The sequence below is a fragment of the Ranitomeya variabilis genome, chromosome 3 (assembly GCF_051348905.1).
Source record: "Ranitomeya variabilis isolate aRanVar5 chromosome 3, aRanVar5.hap1, whole genome shotgun sequence".
In the NCBI taxonomy this organism is placed as follows: domain Eukaryota; kingdom Metazoa; phylum Chordata; class Amphibia; order Anura; family Dendrobatidae; genus Ranitomeya; species Ranitomeya variabilis.
The window spans coordinates 314,254,477-314,277,033 of NC_135234.1; the positions used below are offsets into that span (position 1 = coordinate 314,254,477).

General features: G+C 47.0%; 1 protein-coding gene across 3 annotated transcripts in view; it reads left to right on the plus strand.

Annotated features, from left to right (window-relative positions):
- The window catches only part of FGR (FGR proto-oncogene, Src family tyrosine kinase), an 833,064-nt gene that overhangs the window by 215,435 nt on the left and 595,072 nt on the right, over positions 1–22,557 (plus strand). For 2 of the 3 annotated variants that reach the window (XM_077295664.1, XM_077295666.1), the window contains exon 2: positions 15,213–15,420. In XM_077295664.1, coding sequence (XP_077151779.1) covers positions 15,216–15,420 — 205 coding nt within the window. In that variant the 5' untranslated portion in view covers positions 15,213–15,215. Of the gene's footprint in view, positions 1–15,193; positions 15,421–22,557 lie in introns of all 3 variants that reach the window. The other variant, XM_077295665.1, reaches the window with a different exon arrangement.

The window sequence follows — 22,557 nt, forward strand, 5'->3', positions numbered from 1 at the left end:
TCCGCATTTCTTGTGCAAATGTTGCATTTTTTTCCACGAAAAAATCGCATCGCGGAAAAAAAAGCAACATGTTCATTAAATTTGCGGAATTGCGGGGATTCCGCACACCATTGCATTGCATTGCATTGCATTGATCTGCTTACTTTCCGCATGTGGCTGTGCCCACCATGCGGGAAGTAAGCAGATCATGTGCGGTTGGTACCCAGGGTGGAGGAGACGAGACTCTCCTCCACGGACTGGGCACCGTATAATTGGTAAAAAAAAAGAATTAAAATAAAAAATAGTCATATACTCACCTTCGATGGCTCCCGGAGTCTTCCCGCCTCTCAGGTGCACGCTGCCGCTTCCGTTCCTATAGATGGTGTGGTGAAGGACCTGCGATGACGTCGTGGTCACATGACCGCGATGACGTCGTGGTCACGTGACCGCGACATCATCGAAGGTCCTGCACACACACCATCTATAGGAACGGTCGCCGCTGAGGAGATCGGCTGTCTGCAGATGGTGAGTATAACAATTTTTTTATTTTTTTTAATTAATTTTTAACATGATATCTTTTTACTATTGATGCTGCATAAGCAGCATCTATAGTAAAAAGTTGGTCACACTTGTCAAACAGTATGTTTGACAAGTGTGACCAACCTGTCAGTCAGTTTTCCAAGCGATGCTACAGATCGCTTGGAAAACTTTAGCATTCTGCAAGCTAATTTCGCTTGCAAAATGCTAAAAAAAACCAGGGAAAAAATGCAAAAAAAAAATGCGGATTTCTTGCAGAAAATTTCCGGTTTTCTTCAGGAAATTTCTGCAAGAAATCCTGACGTGTGCACATACCCTCAATTTCATACATTGTAAGTAGGGGGGTTGGGGCAGTATGAGGTTAACCAAGTACAAGATTAGATAAGGGCAGTGGAGAACAGTGACACACAAGAAGTAAGAAATGTCTCTATCTCCAGCAGAACTGCTTATCACTGTTGTTCATAGTTTGATAGAACATATATATTTGAGTAACATTTATAAAATTCACATGAAAGTTCAATTATTAAATATAAACATTTTTTTTAAAGCTGGAGTCGGAGTCGGTACATTTCTACCGACTCCAACTCCAACCAAAACTAACTCCGACTCCACGACTCAGACTCCGACTCCACAGCCCTGCTCATTTATATCATTTTTTTATGTTTTGGCACTTTTATACGATAAAACTATTTCATAGAAAAAATAATTATTTTTGCATCGCTTTATTCTGAGGACTATAACGTTTTTATTTTTTCGCTGATGATGCTGTATGGTAGTTAGTTTTTTGCGGGACAAGATGACGTTTTCAGCAGTACCATGGTTATTTATATCCGTCTTTTTGATCGCGTGTTATTCCACTTTTTGTTCGGCGGTATGATAAAGCGATGTTTTTTGCCTCTTTTTTTTACGGTCATCACTGAGGGGGTTAACTAGTGGGACAGTTTTATAGGTCGGGTCATTACAGATGCGGCAATACTAAATATGGGTACTTGTATTATTTTTTTGGTTTTTTTAGATAAAGAAATGTATTTATGGGAACAATATACAGTTTTTTCTTTATTTAGGATTTTTTTTTTTTTACATATGTGAATATTTTTTTTTTTACTTTATAACATTACCCCAGGGGGGGCATCATGTTAGAGGGTCAGATCGCTGATCTGACACTTTGCAGAGCACTGCGTCAGATCAGCGATCTGACAGGCACTGCAGGGAGGCTTGCAAGCGCTTGCTCTGAGGACCCGGAAGGCCCCCCGTGGCCATTTTGGATTCGGGCCTGCAGGGAGGAGGAGGTAGGAGACCCTCGGAGCAACACGATCACATCACGTTGCTCCGAGGGTCTCACGGAAGCATGCAGGGAGCCCCCTTCCTGCACGATGCTTCCCTATACCGCCGGAACACTGCGATCATCTTTGATCGCAGTGTGCCGGGGGTTAATGTGCCAGGAGCGGTCTGTGACCACTCCTAGCACATAGTCCCGGATGTCAGCTGCGATAGTCAGCTGACACCGAGCCGGGATCGGCCACGCTCCCCCCGTGAGCGTGGCCGATCGCATATGACATACTATCCCGTCACTGGGAATTAAGTCCCAGGTCACCTCAACAGGATAGTACGTCATATGGGATTAAGAGGTTAAGCCGGTTTTCAGCTGTTTTTGCTGTCTATTGCTCTACTTATATACAGCACTATTTTGCATTTAAAAAAATACAGGCCACATATTTGGCAGTGTGGCATTTCCGTGACAGGCCTCATATATCTGCGTGCTCCAAGTTTGGGCATTTTAGGCCATTAGTCCAGTTTTTTCAAGTCTGTTGCTCTACTTATATACAGCACTATTTTGCATTTTAAAAAAATTCTACAACACCCCCCCTCCCCCCCCCCGAGAAAATTAAGACAGTCTGTTATGTCAGACTGAGGCCTGTTGTATCTGTGGTGGAAAAATCGTAGCTTGACAGGCATAAGTTTCATAGTTCTCCTCTGCTAGCCATGTTCTTTTTTTTTTTTAATTTTACAAAACCCTAAAAAAAGTTAATACAGTCTGTTATGTCAGGCTGAGTTCTGTTGTATCTGGTTTAGAAAAACGGTATTTCCACAGGCATATGTAGCATAGTTCTGTGTACTAGCCTTGGTCAAATTTTTTTTTGTTTACATTCACCAAAAAGCAAAAACCAGGTTAATACTGTCTGTTTAGTCAGACTGAGTCCTGGTGTATCTTTTTGAAAAATCAAATTTCCGCAGTAGCACAGTTCTGTGTGGTAGCCTTGTGTCACTCTTATTTTTGTTTTAAATTCACCAAAAAGCAAAAAAGACCTCCTAAATCTGCGTGCTCCAAGTTTGGGCATTTTAGGCCATTAGTCCATTTTTTCCTGTCTGTTAACTCTACTTAAATACAGCACTATTTTGCATTTAAAAAATACAGGCCACATATTTGGCAGTGTGGTATTTCCGTGAGAGGCCTCATATCTGCGTGCTCCAAGTTTGGGCATTTTTGGCCGGTTTCCAATCTTTTTTGTTGTTTGTTAGCAAAACAGATTGTCTGCAGGGAGAAAAACAGACAGGCAGACATATAGCTTGTATTCTCACATTTTGAGTCTTCAAAAAAAGTTTTCCAATGCTTCCAAAGCTTCCAGAAAAGATGCTGCAATGCTTGTAGAGTCTTGAGAGTACTGGACTTCCACTGCCCACAAATTATTTTATAAGCTTTGTTTGGGGAGTGGCTTAAAACCAGTTCCTAGACATTTTTACTCATAAAAACGCATGCGTACATAGAATGTAAGCCCGCAAGGGCAGGGTCCTCTCCCCTCTCTATCAGTCTGTCATTGTTAGTTTGCTTACTGTAAGTGATATCTGTAATTTGTATGTAACCCCTTCTCATGTACAGCACTATGGAATCAATGGTGCTATATAAATAAACTAGCTGTTTCCAGCCAGCTAACGCTTGGCACGCTCATTGCTATCTAATTAACGCTGTTGGTGATTAAACTAAAGTAAATAATGACAACATTCAAAAGCTTTACGCAGGTGGTAAATTAGGGGGGCGGGCGGGATTATGTGTGATGTGGTGGAGGGCGGGATTATGTGTGGTGATGTGGTGGGGGCGGGATTATGTGTGGTAATGTGGTGGGGGGTGGGATTATGTGTGGTAATGTGGTGGGGGGGCAGGATTATCTGTGGTGATGTGGTGGGGGTGGGATTATGTGTGGTAATGTGGTGGGGGGCGGGATTATCTGTGGTAATGTGGTGGGGGGCAGGATTATGTGTGGTGATGTGGTGGGGGAATTATGTGTGGTAATGTGGTGGGGGGGCGGGATTATGTGTGGTAATGTGGTGGGGGGCGGGATTATGTGTGATAATGTGGTGGGGGCGGGATTATGTGTGGTAATGTGCTGGGGCAGGATAATCTGTTGTAATGTGGTGGGGGGTGGGATTGTGTGTGGTAATGTGGTAGGGCGGGATTATCTGTGGTAATGTGGTGAGGGGGCGGGATTATGTGTGGTGATGTGGTGCGGATTGTGTGTGGTAATGTGGGGGCGGGATTGTGTGTGGTAATGTGGTGGAGGGCGGGATTGTGTGTGGTAATGTGGGGGGGCGAGATTGTGTGTGGTAATGTGGTGGAGGGCGGGATTGTGTGTGGTAATGTGGTGGGGTGCGGGATTGTGTGTGGTAATGTTGTGGGGGCAGGATTATCTGTGGTAATGTGTTGGGGGGGCGGGATTATGTGTGGTGATGTGGTGCAGATTGTGTGTGGTAATGTGGGGGTGAGATTGTGTGTGGTAATGTGGTGGAGGGCGGGATTGTGTGTGGTAATGTGGTGGAGGGCGGGATTGTGTGTGGTACTGTGGTGGGGGGCGGGATTATGTGTGGTGATGTGGTGGGGGGCGGGATTGTGTGTGGTAATGTGGTGGGAGGCGGGATTGTCTGTGGTAATGCGGTGGGGGGCGGGATTGTGTGTGGTAATGTGGGGGGCGGGATTATGTGTGGTGTTGTGGTGGGGCAGAGCTACTGTGCAGGGGGCGGGATTAGCGAGTAATCACGATGCCTCTTAGGCTAGTTTCACATTTGCGTTCAAATCCGCAGCGTTTAAAAAGCATCCGCAAGTGGTGGAAAAAACGCATATAAACGCGTACAAACGCAGCTGTTAAAAAAACGCCGCATTTGTACGCGTTTATATGCGTTTTTTCCTACGCTTGTGTTTTTGGTGCGCATGATGTGAAATTTCACAAGAGAAAAATCTAGACAACCAGACACCGCCAATGGGACTACAGAGGGCGTGTATTATGGAATCTCTATATATAGACCCTTGAACAACTGAAATGTTCAGATTTTGCTCCTGTATGCTGTGTCATAATAGATCTTCGCATGGAGAGCTTTTATTTCAACCTGGATTTAAGCATCAAGCTGTTTCTTGCCTGTGCGTTTGCTTGGGAGCAAGACAGAAATCACGAAAGATGGAGGAGACAACGTAGGCATTTTTGGAGACACCCCATTATCGAACTACGTGAGAGCCGTGGAGCCTATCACACGCTGTATGCCGAGCTTAATGCCAACCCGGAGAAATTCCATGAATATACAAGGATGTCGCAAGACTAGTGTTGAGCATTCCGATACCGCAAGTATCGGGTACTTGCGGGTATCGGAATTCCGATACCGAGATCCGATACTTTTGTGGTATCGGGTATCGGTATCTAAACAACATTAATGTGTAAAAGAAAGAATTAAAATAAAAAATATTGCTATACTCACCTCTCCGACGCAGCCTGGACCTTACCGAGGGAACCGGCAGCGTTCTTTGCTTAAAATGCGCGCGTTTACTGCCTTCCGTGACGTCACGGCTTGTGATTGGTTGCGTGCCGCCCATGTGACCGCGACGCGACCAATCACAGCAAGCTGTGACGTAATTTTCAGGTCCTGAATGCAGAATTAGGCATTCAGGACCTGAAATTACGTCACGGCTTGCTGTGATTGGTCGCGTCGCGGTCACATGGGCGGCACGCAACCAATCACAAGCCGTGACGTAATTTTAAAATGCGTGCGTTTCCTGCCTCCCGTGACGTCACGGCTTGTGATTGGTCGCGTCGCCCATGTGACCGCGACGCGACCAATCACAAGCCGTAACGTAATTTTCAAATCCTGAATGCCTAGAATTAGGCATTCAGGACCTGAAAATTACGTCACGGCTTGCTGTGATTGGTCGCGTCGCGGCCACATGGGCGGCACGCGACCAATCAGAAGCCGTGACGTCACGGAAGGAAGGAAAAGCGCGCATTTTAAGCAAAGAACGCTGCCGGTTCCCTCGGTGAGGTCCAGGCTGCGTCGGAGAGGTGAGTATAGCAATATTTTTTATTTTAATTCTTTCTTTTACACATTAATATGGATCCCAGGGCCTGAAGGAGAGTTTCCTCTCCTTCAGACCCTGGGAACCATCAGGGATACCGTCCGATACTTGAGTCCCATTGACTTGTATTGATATCGGGTATCGGTATCGGATTAGATCCGATACTTTGCCGGTATCGGCCGATACTTTCCGATACCGATACTTTCAAGTATCGGACGGTATCGCTCAACACTACGCAAGACTCGTTCCGGGATTTGCTTGCTCGTGTCCAAGGAGGACACCCAGCTCCATAGAGCGATTCCACCGGAGGAACGTCTGCTGGTTACATTAAGGTACGTTCTAAATCAAAACCAATGACAGTCCAAATTTTGTGTTTTCTGACATGTATGTTTGGTATTTTCCTTTCTTTCTTTAGCGTAATCACACCATAAATAGAATAGATTGTAATTTTTTTGGGGGGTTTGTTTTTCTTACAGATTTCTGGCAACTGGAGAGAGTTTATCATCCCTTCACTTCCAATACCGGCTTGGAATATCCACCCTGTCCGGAATAGTTGCGGATACCTGCCGGGCTTTGTGGAATGTACTCCGGGATGAGTTTATACCCCTACCCACCTTGGACATGTGGCTTGAAATTGCGGAAAAATTCTGGAGTGTGTGTGATTTCCCCAACTGTTTAGGAGCGGTGGATGGAAAGCACATCCGCATTATCAAACCTGCCAGAACAGGATCGGAGTATTTCAACTATAAAAAATATTTTTCTGTTGTGCTCATGGCAATAGCTGATGCGAACTGTCGCTTCATCGAAGTGGACATTGGAGCTTTTGGCCGTGGCAATGATTCCCAGACTTTCAAGAACTCGGATATGGGGCGCCGCGTGTATGGCAAAAATTACAATTTTCCACCGCCACAACCTCTCCTCAACACTCAAGGTCCACCGATGTCATTTGTTATGGTTGGGGATGAGGCCTTTCAGATGTGTGAAAACCTACTGAAGCCCTATTCTAGTCGGGACTTGAACCACACTAGAAAGATCTTTAACTACAGACTGACCAGGGCCCGAAGAACAGTAGAGTGTACCTTTGGCATTCTGGTCTCTAAATGGCGCATTCTTGCATCAGCCATAAATCTAAAAGTGGAGACAGTCGACGAGGTGGTCAAAGCCTGTATGGTTCTGCACAATTATATAATGGCTAAGGAGCAACCCAACATTGAACTGGATGAACCAGTTGCACACCCACTGCCTGATTTCCAGCATCACCCATTGCGGTCAATAGCAGCAGTTGGTCACATGCGGGACCAATTTGCTGCCTTTTTTGATTCAGATATTGGACGTGTGTCATGGCAGGACAATGTTATGTAAATGTCCTGTTGTAATTTGATCTGTACCAGTAATTTTCTGCAATGATAATAATATTTCTCATTAATAAACTTTATTTTTGGTTGTGTTGACCGTGTCTCCTATGTATTTCCTCTACAAACCAAGGCTGTCCTAAAACTAGCAGTATTTGGTCTGTATTTAATATCAGTATTTGTAATCCAAAACCAGGAGTGGGTGATAGAGGCAGAGGTGATAGTTATTATACTAATATCAGAATTTACTTCTAATTGTTCCACTCCTTGTTTTGGCATACAAATACTGATATAAAACACTAGCCACATACTGCTAGTAATGGCAGCCATGTTGCTTTATTGGTAAGCTTGTTGACGTCATTGCATCCTGATTCTGTTCTGCTTTATCCATTGAACACAGACTAAAGAGACAATGACTGTCACACTAAAGAGCTCTATAGTCATCAAGTCAGGTGTCAGAAATAATGAATTCATGATGCACATATAACAGCCTCATGAATTCACTATTTCTGACACCTGTGCAGGTGAGCATAGATATGCAGTGTGTGACCACCATCGTCCCTTCAATTTGTGTGTAATAGATTATGTACAAAGAGAAAATGGTGGTTATACAAGGCAGTTCTATTCTCACCAGGTCACATGTCCGAACTAATGAGTTTTTTGACACCTGTCCTGTTCAGTAGAGGTCTGCACTGTATTTCCACCATTTTCTCTTCAGACTGCCACACTAGTCAAAGACTAAGCAGAAAGAAGAGATTATGGAGATAATACATCTAATATTTTTGGGCCCACCTCATATCTGTATACTAAAGACACACAAAGCTGCAGTCTTTTTTTTTTATAACTACTGGAGATATGATGTGGCCCAAAAAGTAAGTGTGTGGCGAAGATTCTTAGTTGGCGCACGGTGTGTGTTGCCGGCGGCGATAGACACAATAAACCAAACCTCATTTGGGCAAATTAAATTGTATTTATTTTTTTACAACCAAAAAACTTTATTTAACTTTATAAAAATAAAGATTATATAATTATTATTTAACTGCGCCGGCTTGGGGTAGAGTGATGTAAACGTGGAGTGTGAAGCACTGAGGCCTGGCTAACCGTGGACGACGCAGAGGTGGCAGGAGAAGGGGCTGTGTAACAGTCCCTTGCTGCTAATGGCTTCCTTCAAGGTCCTCTCTACTCTCTGCCCTGAGATCGTTCCTGCATGGTAGGCAATGCGAGCCATTTTATAGGGGTCTCTAACCACGGTGACTCCGGGCTCTGGATGTTGCTGTACCTTAGGGTGTAGATGTGGGCAAGTTACTTTCAATCCCCTGCCCTCCGGTTTCTGCTGTCGGGCATGAAGTCCCACACAGCCTCAGGCTCCTGGTGCCTGGTTTCTGCACTTCAGCTTAAAGGGAACGCAATCGCAGCTCTCCCCCAGCTCCTCACTTCTCCTGAGCTCGTTCCTCCTTCACTGTCTCACACAATCTAAACAAACTCCTCCTCCAGAACAGAATGTGCAGCGCCCCAGAGTCCTGGTCGTTGCAGTACTGATGCTCCGCCGCTAAGGGGGGCTATGGTACGTCTGATGGCACTAAAGGAGCTCATCTGACCAGGTATCACAGACACCAATACACTTCACAGTCTGGCCTCCAGGGGGAGCTAAGGGTACTATGTATTAGGCCACTCCTCACAATCTGGTAAAACTGGGGGTTAGGCAGGAAGTTAGATGAGAAAGCTGACTGGGTTGGAACCAGGCAACACCTTGTGGCAGAGGGTGTTGTAGGGGAAGATTCAGAGGGGTCCCTGTCAGGGGTGGGATCCTGACAGAGGCCTAGCAACCAGAGAGAACGTTACGGGACCGCGCCTGCACGATATAGCGGCGGTACCCCAAGAAAGGACAAGAAGCGAGGTTTATTGTGCTGAGTGAGAAACGAGATCAACACAACAAGGACAATACCAGTAGGAGTCGTGCTGTAAGACGAGGCAACATCCTACTGAGGCGCGTAACCGGTGGCCGGAACGCCGAGGAAGTATAGAGCTCCAGGCAAAACTTCAAACCTACGGCAGGACAGTCAGTTATAGGCGGGCTGTCTCACCCAATTGACCTAGGAAGACACAGGGGGGTAACAACAGGAGTGGGGCGACGCTAGAGTCCCGGAAGAGCTCCGAGCCTCCCTGTCATACGGGTGCGTCCTAACCATAAGATCTGGGGGACGTGGAAGAACATCAGAATCGAGTTGTGAGGGAACACGAGAAACAGACACAACAGTTGTGAGGACTATCCCGTGGTGCTTAGCAGGGGAGGACTACAACACACAAGCGCTAGAAGGTAGGCACAGATTTCCACCTGCAAAGGGAGCTCTGGATGTGCCATTGGACCGGCCAGGCTTGCGCAGCCCGGTTAACCGTATTCCGGATTGAGGATCCTGAAGCCTTCAGTAAAGAGGTAAAGAGACAGCAATCTGGTGTCCTCGTTATTTACCGCGACCGGCACTTCACCGCACCATAACGACATCCCATACCTCCACCTTCATTGTACGCCCCTCAGCAGGGTCACGGACCGGGTCTAGCCACCGTGACAACCCCAGAACAGAGACTCAGAGGCCCGGTACCGGGTACCCCTCGGCCCTGCGGCAGTGGGGGCGCTACAACTTGGCGTCACAAACAGGATCTACTTAAGCCTGAAGAATCAGGTCATGCGTGCCTTGGAACTGTGATTTGTTGTGCTTGAACTGTGACTTATTGCAAGGACTGTGTATTGCCACTTGCCGCCAAAAGTTCCCGCCAAAAACCGCCGCCATTACAGCGCTAAGGAGAGCGCAGGAGAAGAAGAGGGGCGTGGAAGTGGGTGTAAACAAGCTGAAGAGCGCGAAAGACAATGGCCGCCCAGTCTAAGTATTTCTGTCCCTTGAGGACGTGTCCGTCAGCAGCCGAGATCCGCCTCCTAATCCTTAATGGGGGGCGGAGACAACGAAAGCGAATCCGCCCACGAAGGAGAGAGCGGGAAAAGGACCAGGAAGAAGGAGCGAGCCACATGGAGGACGCCATGGCCAGCCGCCCGGAGCCGGAGCGTGGGGTCGGAGCCGAGGACTCCCCCAGCTACCCGGAGAGGCACCGCAGCCAGACCTCCACAGTTGACGCTGACCTCCTGCAGACTGGAGCGGACGAGCTGATCCACCAACTCCTGCGGACGCAGCTGAGCACTGAGGCCGGGTGGAAGAAGACCATCATCGGGAGCCTCACCAGACATCATTCGGCAGCCTCGTCTGGTCCGGAGCAAGAAGGAAGTTACAGCGCTCCAAAGCCAGAAAGCCAGGCCCTGCCGGAAAGCGAGATGCTGCGAGCAGAGATGACAACGTCGCAGCACAAGGCCCCGCAACCAGCGTTCCAGATCCCAGCGGAGACGGAGCAGATCGGCACCGGAGGGACCGCATCTGAAGCAGGTATGAAGAACGACCCTGCCTCGCCAGCAGAGGACTTGCTGATAGGCCCCGTCGCGGTAACCCCTCTCCCTGGGACCTATAGACTCCGGCGCCTTACACCCTGGGATCGGGCCACGGGTATGGAGCACTTCTTAAAGGCCCCGATCTTGCCGACCACCTTGCCGAGCGAGGTCTATGCGGAGCTACGGCCGCCAGAGCGAGAGTAAACCTCGATGCCATGGATATGTAAATAGTTAACTGCTTGTTTCCCTGCTTTTTGCTGCTTTAAACCCGACTAGGGTTATTCTTAAAGGGATCCCTTCGTTTACCCGGGATCCGTATTGCTTTTATTTTTGCTTTTATTTTCCTTTTTTTTGCTCCCTGTTCACCCATGTTATAAAGACTACCGGATCATGAACAATGCATGATTACAAACTTTTTGTACATAGTTTGCACCTTCTTAAAGGTGCTCTCTACTGGTTTTACACAAGGAAAGGACTCTTTGCGAAGACACTGGTCCTGGAACCAGCACCGGAGTCCTTACTGCGAACAGACTTGCAGCATGAGAAGTTGCACTACCTCATAGAGACTTGGTCCCCTCTTAAAGGGAATGTTCACATATTGCACTTATGAATAGTGTTGCCTTAAGATGGTTAAATGGCAATAACGTCTTGAAAGAAGAAGTTAAATGTAGCTAACTAGTTGATTGTGAGAAATGTTTAATGATGTTGATAAAAGAATGGGGACAGAAAGTGAACCCGTACGGGGTTAGTTAGTGAGTCCTCCAAGGAGCTATACAGAGATGGCTCAGTAATCCTGAACTGAAAGATGGATGATAAGTTCTATACCGTGTATAGTAGTGGAAAGGCAGTAGGCCCGGGCAGAAAGGGGCGGTCCTGTAACAGAAAGGAGAGGCAGTAGGCCTGGAGCGGATAGGACAGGCGGTCCTGCAGATGTAAAGAAGGAGAATGCAGAAAAGTTGATTAGCCTTATAATGTTTTATAAGAAGGTCTTTAGTGGATTCAGCGAGTACGTCCTTAAAGGCAATGTTAAATTATTGTTCAATTGTTCAATTTTGCACTTAGTAGAATACCCGGTTGGGTAAGAAAAGTTATTTATAGTATGTTATTTAAAGTATTTAACCATGTTTGTAACGTTCAAGTGTCCTCACCTCCCATAAAGGGAAGCTCTGTTAAAAAGTTTACTTGTACTTGCATTTTCAAAATTGTATGTCTTTTTGCTGACATGTATTGTTGTTTTTCTTCCCAGTCCAGGAGTACTGGATTTAACCGGGGGGGAGTGCAGCGCCCCAGAGTCCTGGTCGTTGCAGTACTGATGCTCCGCCACTAAGGGGGGCTATGGTACGTCTGATGGCACTGAAGGAGCTCATCTGACCAGGTATCACAGACACCAATACACTTCACAGTCTGGCCTCCAGGGGGAGCTAAAGGTACTATGTATTAGGCCACTCCTCACAATCTGGTAAAACTGGGGGTTAGGCAGGAAGTTAGATGAGAAAGCTGACTGGGTTGGAACCAGGCAACACCTTGTGGCAGAGGGTGTTGTAGGGGAAGATTCGGAGGGGTCCCTGTCAGGGGTGGGATCCTGACAGAGGCCTAGCAACCAGAGAGAACGTTACGGGACCGCGCCTGCACGATATAGCGGCGGTACCCCAAGAAAGGACAAGAAGCGAGGTTTATTGTGCTGAGTGAGAAACGAGATCAACGCAACAAGGAGAATACCAGTAGGAGTCGTGCTGTAAGACGAGGCAACATCCTACTGAGGCGCGTAACCGGTGGCCGGAACACCGAGGAAGTATAGAGCTCCAGGCCAAACTTCAAACCTACGGCAGGACAGTCAGTTATAGGCGGGCTGTCTCACCCAATTGACCTAGGAAGACACAGGGGGGTAACAACAGGAGTGGGGCGACGCTAGAGTCCCGGAAGAGCTCCGAGCCTCCCCGTCATACGGGTACGTCCTAACCATAAGATCTGGGGGACGTGGAAGAACATCAGAATCGAGTTGTGAGGGAACACGAGAAACAGACACAACAGTTGTGAGGACTATCCCATGGTGCTTAGCAGGGAAGCAACACACAAGCGCTAGAAGGTAGGCACAGATTTCCACCTGCAAAGGGAGCTCTGGATGTGCCATCGGACCGGCCAGGCTTGCGCAGCCCGGTTAACCATATTCCGGATTGAGGATCCTGAAGCCTTCAGTAAAGAGGTAAAGAGACTGCAATCTGGTGTCCTCGTTATTTACCGCGACCGGCACTTCACCGCACCATAACGACATCCCATACCTCCACCTTCATTGTACGCCCCTCAGCAGGGTCACGGACCGGGTCTAGCCACCGTGACAACCCCAGAACAGAGACTCAGAGGCCCGGTACCGGGTACCCCTCGGCCCTGCGGCAGTGGGGGCGCTACAAATGTATACTTAGGGAAGCTCCCCTGAAACCAGGTTCAGAGCTCCCCTCCTGGCCTGGAGTCAGAACATGTTGCATGTACAGGTTTCCTGCCAAAGGGATCCTCCTCATTTCCAGGTATGGCATCACCCTCCCCGAGAGGAAGGCAGTACCACTGTGGTACCCGAACTCCAGGGATGCCACACCTCCACATAGTAATAATGCCCCCATAGTGCATCCAGTAAAATTGCTCATTTTGTGTCTTTGCATAGTCATAATGCCCCACAACTGTTCATTATTACACCACCTCGCCCACCTCACCCACCCAAAAAAAAGTCTGCACTGGCAAATAAAAAAAAACAAAAAAACTCACCCAATCCTCCTCCCACTAGGTGTCCACCTCCTCTTTTCTACAGTCTTCTCCTCAATGCAGGGTGATTGATGAAATTAAGTCTTTTGGCCACCTGCCATCCACTGCATGACCTTGAAGCAGTCTGTAGCCTGCAGAGGGAGAAGTGCCACTGATTAATTTATTCTGCCACAGATTTCAACAGCATTGAAATCCTGAGTATGTGAATACCATTACAATTAATGGGGTCAGGGTAGCCCCCTGTAGGCATCAGCACTTCTGGCATTTGCCATAATTGCCATTCTATTGCCATAATTGCCATTCAGAGAAGCCTCCAGTCACCTGGCTTCATACGTCAATGGACTGTCAGTTTCCTAAGCTTGTCGTTACCCCCTCTCTGTGGGTGTCACAGATGGGGGTAGTCGACCTTGGAAATCGCTGGTGCTTTAATCCCGGCGAGTCAGCGGAAGGGTGAGACTCTATAATTTAGCACCCTCTTGGGTATTTTGCTGGGACTGTTCTATGTGTTATTATCTGTTCGTGGTTCAATAAAATATTTCCACACTGTTTTACCCTCACCCTGTATTGTCTGAGTAGTATTATGTCCATGGTAAAAGGAGAGTGGGCATTCAGTGGGATGAGCACTGGTCCATTTAGTCTTGAGCCAGCGGACTAGAGTACCCACTGACCACATGTCTCCACAATGGTTTTTGGGGGTATTGCCTCTAGTCAGTGCAAAGTATGAGATCTGATTTGGCTAGGTAAAAGGCTCTGAATTAAGGTCTAAAGGGTAACGTTTTCCCCTGTGGAGAGTGACATACTGGCCCTGGCATACCAATGTAAGGAGGCTTATTCGCCGTGTGATACTCCTCTGGGAAATTAAATATGCAAATTGCCTCTTCAGAGAGAAAGATTACTAGGACTCTATAGCCTCACCTGTTGGAAGCAGCGATCCTGCAAGTCCCTATTAACCCTTTAATGGGCCTTTAAATATAACTTAGGACAAAAGCCAAATCAGAATCTCAATTTGCAGACACGGTGTTTTGGGGTATTGCCCCTCGTCATTTGCAATTTCAACTCACATCCCCACCATGTAAACAAACTTTCCATCATGCTGGCCACTTTAACTGTCACAGCCTGCATTACCTTCCTAAAAAAAGCTTACCCAGCTCCCACAGTGGCTTTTGCTTGACATTGTATGGTGGGTGAGGACCACTGCTGCTCTTGCTCTCTTTGCCGTGTGTCCTGTAAATGTTGACCTCTGGCATCTAGTTTATCTATATAATCGTCAAAGGGGTACTTCCATCTTTCTGTCTGTCTGTAACGAAAATCCCGCGTCGCTGATTGGTTGCGGCCGGTAGGCCGCGACCAATCAGCGACAGGCTTAGTCCAGCCGCGAATTGGCCCCTCCCTTCTCTCCTCCAGTCAGTGCCCCATCCCTACTCCCCTCCAGTCAGCGCCAGTGTGTCGCCCCATCCTGGACCAACTTTTTACAATTGATGCTGCCTATGCAGCATCAATAGTAAAAAGATATAATGTTAAAAATAATTTAAAAAAATTGTGCTATTCTCACCTTTCGACGTCCACCGATGCGTGCGATGCTGCCGCCGGCTTCCGTTCCCAGAGATGCATTGCGAAATTACCCAGATGACTTAGCGGTCTCGCACCCGATGCGTTAGAATCGGCCACCATCTAGTTGTAAATAAAGTCCTATTATGATTGCTAATGTGATGAAAGTGTATGATTTATTCTTTTGTGCAATTAATTATCTGTACATTTTCTTAATTATCTGTACACTTTTTCCTGCCTGAACCTAAAACTCCTTAGATTGCAACTATCTTTACAGGTAATGGGCTGTGCACAGTGCAAAAAGGAAGAAGAAAAAGCATGGGATGAAAGTGCGGAGAACATATCCAATAGACGCTATTACCCCGATCCTGTAGCAGCATTCCGTAATCAAGACATTGGCACTTCTGTCAGCAAGTCATTATGCATAGTTGGAGGACCTTTTTTGGGAGGAGGACAGAGAGGCATGGGTGTCACAGGAACTTCAGGTAAGGTGAATAAAAACAGTATGCTTTAATATAAAGCATTGTGCAAGGGATCGCAGACAACAAGGAGGCTCATGGCTAAGCCATAAAAATCTCATGAGAGGAAAGCATTAGCTTTAGGTTGCATTGGGCCCTGTGCTACATTTCCCTTTGGTGCTCCAAACCCAATGTTTTTTTTCTTCAGTTTCCCGAGGACAAATTTATTAGCAGGAGGCTCGCTTTTATTTTTTTGAAAATTAATTTGGGTTTTTCCAGACAGTTTTTTTTCCTTCCGTAAAATAACCCCACCCACATGTATTATACTGTAAACTGCTGCAGACATGTGTTGTGGAATCTGCACCTCAAATCTACCATTTCTGAACTTGGACATTATGCTCACACGTATTAAATTTTCTCATATGGATCTAGTGTCGATGTGAAAAAAAGCATGCATTATACTCTACCATGTATAGCATGAGAATTCTCCATTTGGGTCTACAGATGAACAAAAGAAAAGAAAAAAAAATTGGATCCTATATGGAACATCTGTTTTGCACTTGAATTTTACTAATAAACTGCCATTATTAACTTAAGAAACTGTATGCGAGCATGCACATTTCAAATATCCTACACGCACTGCCCTCTTCATAATATCCCCCCTCCCCACACTGCCCCTCTCATTAATAATTTCCCCACTGCCCTTTCCATAACATCCCCCTACACTGCACTCTCCATAATTCCACCTCACACTGCCCTCTCCACAATATTCCCCTACACTGCCTCCCTCCATAATATCCCATACACACACTGCCCCTCTCCATAATATCCCACACGTTTCTCTTTTCTCTCCATTTTCCCCATTAATTCATAATGTGCCCCCACAGAAATCCCTCTCACCATCTACAATAATAGTCCCTACATTCAATCTTCAGCTCCTATATGGAGTGCTTACTGTTCCAGACCACCCAACCATCCCGGATCCAGCAGGGCAGTCCTGATTTTGAGATTCTGCCCTGTTGTCATGGCCGGGATCTTACTTTACCCGCACTGCCCTAGTCCATTATTCATTCGCCGACTGGTTGCTAAGAGATGTGGGGAAACTTCCTCTGCAGCTTTTCTTTGTACAACATCCGGATGGCTGCTCTGTGCACACAGGACCTGTAATGAGATCACAGGAGGGGAGGAGTCAGGGGTCACATGATCAGGGGCCTCTGTGTATGCAGGACTCTGCTGTGCTGGTTGTCATGGTGCTGGATGAGGGTAATTTTATTTGTGGGGTTTAGGCTATGTGCCCACGTTGCGGATTCATGTGCGGATTTTTCCGCAGTTTTTGTAAAATCTGCAGGTAAAACCGCATTTTTTGTGCGGACTTCACCTGTGTTTTTACTTCTGCGGATTCCTATTGAGGAACAGGTGTAAACCGCTGTGGATTCCGCACAAAGAATTGATATGCTGCGGAAAATAAACTGCAGCGATTCCGCGCTGTATTCTCCGCAGCATGGGCACTGCGGATTAGGTTTTCAATAGGTTTATATAGTACTGTAAACCACATGGAAAACTGCTGCGAATGCGCAGTGGCCAATGTGCTATGGATCCACAGCCAAATCCGCAACGTGTGCACATACCCTTACAGTGTGGATGTAGCAGCGCCGTGTGTGTATGAGGAGTACAGAGCAGAGCCGCATGTGCACGAGGTGTATGGATCAGAGCTGTGTGTGTACGAGGTGTACGGAGCGGAGCCACGTGTGTATGAGGTGTACGGAGCAGAGCCGTGTGTGTACAAGGTGTACGGAGCAGAGCCGCATGTGTACAAGGTGTACGGTGCAGAGCCGCTTGTGTACGAGATGTACGGTGCGGAGCCGTGTGTGTGTGTACTGAGCGGAGTCGCGTGTGCATAACTCCTACCCATCCCGGATCCAAAGGGACAGTCCCAGTTTTTAGACTCTGTCCCACTGTCCTGGCTGGGATCCTCATTTCCCCGCATGGCCTCAGACCAAATGTACCGCCGCTTTAAACTGCTTGCACGATCGCTAGCTGTGTCGGATCATAGCAGATATTGCTCCTCACTTTGACATGGTCTTTCAAGGGAGACACGGAGAGGTTTTAATCAGTGGCATACCGGAGCTGCAGTGATGTGAGCAGTCAGCGGCATGGCGTGGCTGGATGACATCATTCAGCGCTGCGGGAGAGGAAGCTGCCGTCTGCTGTGAGGGAGCGCGATGAGAGATGTGTGTGTGGAGATGGAGAAGGCAATGATGAGGGTTAGGGAGAAGGCAATGATGGGGGTGTGGTAACTATGTGTGGCCATTATACTGTACGCAACATCATGTGGAGCCATTATGCAGAACGCAGCATCATGTGGGGCCATTATACTGTACAAAGCATCATGTGAGACCATTATACAGTATGCAGCATCATGTGGGCCCATTATACTGTACCCAGCATCATGTGGGCCATTATACTGTACCCAGCATCATGTGTGTTAGGGCTAGCGGAACGCACCGAGTAAATAGATGAAGTTATTGGTGCATTAGCAGCCCAGGATCCACCGTGCAGGAGGAACCTGCTGCTAGCAAATGGCATTATATGATGGTATAAGCGAACTCTGTTACCTCAGAGTCACCAACAAAACAAAGCACTGTGCCCTGTTATACAAACAGGAGTACACAGCTAACTGCTGAGCTGATAGCAGTCAGTGGTCTTGCACACACACAAACTCCTCCCCGGAGGTGCCGGTATTCTAGGGGCTTATTTCAGCCGGGGCCCTAAATACATACACACTGGCGCAAAGCACATAACATAGATTGATACTAGCGCATGGCCGTGAGGTCATGCAAACCTTTTATAGCTGCAACAACTACAGGACCTTCCCAGAAGGACCAATAGGAAGCTGCCACATAACTTGAGCAACTTCAGGACCTTCCTAGAAGACCAATGGGAGTTGCTGCAGTACCTGAGCATGTGACCCTTGATCTCCAATGAGAGATCTTACCGTGGGCATGCTCAGAAGGGGAAAAGTAGGACTTAGTCCCAAAGACATCTCCTCGCCGCTGACCAGTACTGGCTACAATGGCAGAAGCTGGAAAGGCAGCAGTAACCCTTTGCACAGTGTCAGACTGAGCAAGACGCTGGGACCGACGCTTCCGCTGAGCAGGCTCCACTGCAGCAGGAGAAGAATGGGAGACCGCAGCGGAGATGGCTCGAGATTCCCCCTGTGCAGAGGTGGGAACTTGACCCCTAACAATGTGGAGCCATTATACGGTGCGCAGAATCATGTGGGGCCATTATACTGTACAAAGCATCATGTGAGGCCATTATGCAGTATGCAGCATCATGTGGGCCCATTATACTCTATGGAGCATCACATGGGGCCATTATACTGTATGCATCATCTTGTGGGGCCATTATACAGTATGAAGCACTGTGTGTCCATTATACAGTATTGAGCATCATGTGTGGCCATTATACAGTATTGAGCATCAAGTGTGGCCATTATACAGTATGGAGCATCATGTGGGGCTATTACACTGTACGCAGCATCATGCGAGGCCATTATACAGTATGGAATAAAGAAAGGTTGGAGGGCACCACTAAACAATGTACTCGGGGTTCTCCATAAGCATGTGAAATATACTATAGAAGAAAAAGAGAACAGAACATGCCCACAGAATGGAAACACCCGTTAAAGGTAAAAAACATACTTTATAACACACAAAAAATCACAATTCAAACAATTTTGAACAGGACACAGCAACAACAGTATTAAAACATTTAAAAACCATCGAAGATGCATGTGCTAGTCATGCCTTGTGGTAATGGCAATGACAACCCACAAAACAACCCCTCACAACATAATGGTATAATATGGCTCAAAAAAGGATAGATCAGATGATAGCAATATAATGCTATGCAAATTTAAGGCACGGTCATATAAACATATGAAAAACCGTGCTTATTCACAGTACCATATTTGAAATAGCAAGGGGAGTTACCATTCCTTTTCTGATAGTAAGAAAAAGAAAGAAACAAGCCCAAATGCTCAGACCAAAAGATGTGGGAATCCTCAAGTCCTTGATGGAGCCATATTAGCTGGGAGGGGAAAGAGTGTGGGATAGACACCCACGTGTATCGCTGCACTGACTGCAGCTTCTTCAGGGAAAATAGCGTACTGTGTCCCAGAATTGTGAGGTATATATGCAAAAGTAGCAACAGGTTAATTGGTCACCTGGAGGAGAGAGCCGGCCGGCAATGAAACAGAAAGAAAGCACATGGTGGCTGCCATCTTGTCAGTGTCCATCTGTCATCAATGGACAATACAGTCAATTGGAAAAAAAAGAATGGAAAAAAAGAATGAAAAAAGGGGCCACAAAGAAATTGCGCATATACGACCAAAATGTCAAACATGAGGCTGATATGCATCGTCAGTAATTCTGATACATAGAAGCACACCGGGGCAAACATTTAGAAAAATTGATTAAATATAGTGAAATTACACAGAACTACATAAAGGTGCTAATTGACTATCACACTCTATAATGCATACTGAAACTTTTTTATCCAGTATGGAGCACTGTGTGGCCATATTTTTTTGTTTATAATTATTGTTTATGAAACAGTGTGATCAGCAGTGCTAAATGGGTGTGGTTGGGGCGTGGATATGGGTGTGACTAATTGTGAAATGGGTGTGGTCAGAGGCGGGGCCCAAAATTTACCGCTGCACACGCCGCTACCTTTGTCCCTCTTTGCCTTCTTCAAAAGTTGGGAGGTATGATGTTCCCTGAAGTGTGATTGCCATCTCTATGGTGACAGCAGCAGTGTAATGAGGTCAGCAGTGTGTTGAGTTCATCATGCCGCTAAACATCAGGGCAGCGAGCTGACAATCACTACACTGCCCTTGTCTTGGCACTGAAGTGTTTAAGTGTATTCATTTCTGAAGGAAATACATTTGAATGAATGTAATGGGGTAGCCAGTGTCTCTGTAGTCCACAAGAAATCCTTTGGTGGGACACATGCAGCCCGTGCACCGTATGTTGTGCAGGCCTGAACTAGAGGCTAAACGAAGCGCTGCATGGTGTGAAATATCTGTAGCCATCTGCTTGCGCATCTCATCATTGAGCACCATTTTCATACTGTCTTGTCTAAAGAATAAACTATGAAAACGCTAGTGTTCAGACACAAACAATGTCACTCAATCGCTACAGCTGCAGCCTTCATATTTCTATTTCACAGAAGAAACATTGTTCTTCTGGAGATGAGATGGTCATGAGGCAACCTTATGTCAGTATATAATGTACACCCCACTCATACATCTGTGATGCTGTAAGAATCAGGCTGCACTCAGATGTCATCCGAGTGCAGTCCAATTTGAGAGAGTAGATTCTAACGGGGAAAACGGAGAGTGGACCCACTGGACCGTGACGACGAACCCCTCTCGGACGAGCTGACCAGGTGGACCGCCCCCTATACAGGGAGTGTTAGGGGCAGGCCCGTGAGGGACTATCGCCACGGAAGCTGGAGGGTCGACAGAGATCAGAAAGGTAAACTGCAGGAACACAGGGACCGAAGGAAACAATGAAGGAAACAGAGGAAATGGCAAGGAACTACTGAGACAAGGGAGAAGGTGGGAATGCTACAGAGACACGGAGGCTGACGAGACAATATGGAGACACAGAGGCTGACGGGAGCAAGGAAATGGTATAGGAGCCGGGCAGGTACTGAAGAGAAACAGGAACTGAAGGAACAAGGCAGGAACACAGGAAAAACAGGCAGGTACTGCAGAGAGAGGAGGAGTCCCAAGGTCAGAGAGCTAGGAACACACAGAGACCACAGGTGACCAGAAGCACTTGTAAACACAAATGATCATCAGGCACAGAGGAGCAGCAGGAAGCAGCTTATATACCAGCGTGGGAGCTACTTCCGGGTTACAGTCCTCCAGGATGACGGAGAGGACAGGAAGGAGCGCCAACAGAGGAATCAGATGTCCGCACGCGCAGAGCTGAATGCGCCGCGCGCGCGCACCCGGCGAGCTGCAGAGGCCGGGGGCGAGCGCTGCATGACAGTACCCCCGTCTTTACGCCCCTCCTTTTTAAGACTTGAAAGAAACCGGGACAAAATACGAGGGGCCTGAATGTTCTCACGAGGCTCCCAGGACCTCTCCTCAGGACCAAAACCTTTCCAGTCAACCAAAAACAAAGTTCTCCCTCTAAGTTTTTTCATGGCTAAAATGTCCCTAACTTCAAAGACATCATCCTCGGAAACAGGCGAAGGAGAACAAAGGTTAGAAGAATGAAACTGATTAAAAACTACGGGTTTAAGGAGAGACACATGAAAAGAATTAGAAATACGCAGAGAGGCAGGCAACTTAAGTTTGTAAGAAACGTCATTAATACGAGACAAAACTTCGAATGGACCGATATAGCGAGGACCCAGCTTATGTGAAGGAATTTTGAGACGGATAAATTTAGAAGAAACCCAAACCTTGTCCCCAGGATGGAATATAGGAGAATCGAGACGTCTTTTGTCCGCATGTCTCTTCATTCTGACTTGAGCCAACTCAAGGGCAGACTTGGTCTCCTGCCAGACCCTGGAGAACTCTCTAGACAGAAGATCAGCCGCTGGTACAGTAGAGACAGGAGGAACCGGAAGAGGAAGACCAGGATGTTGACCGTAGACGATAAAAAATGGAGATTTGTTAGTAGCCTCGCTGGAATGGTTATTGTAAGAAAACTCAGCCCATGGCAGCAAGTCAGACCAATCATTCTGATGGGAATTGGAAAAATGACGGAGATAAGTTACTAAGGTCTGATTAGTACGTTCCACCTGGCCATTGGACTGCGGATGGTAGGCCGAAGAAAAGTCAAGCGAAATGTTCATAGATTTGCAGAGGGATTTCCAGAAGCGGGCGGTGAATTGAACACCTCGGTCAGAAACAATATGCAAAGGAAGACGATGAAGACGAAAAATATGGTGAACAAAAATCTTTGCCAATTCGGGAGCAGAAGGCAAACCAGGTAGTGCAATAAAATGAGCCATCTTCGAGAAACGATCCATGACCACGAAGATGACGGTACAACCAGATGAAGAAGGCAGGTCAGTGATGAAGTCCATCGATAAATGTTGCCACGGAGTGGAGGGTACCGGTAAAGGATGCAAAAGCCCAGA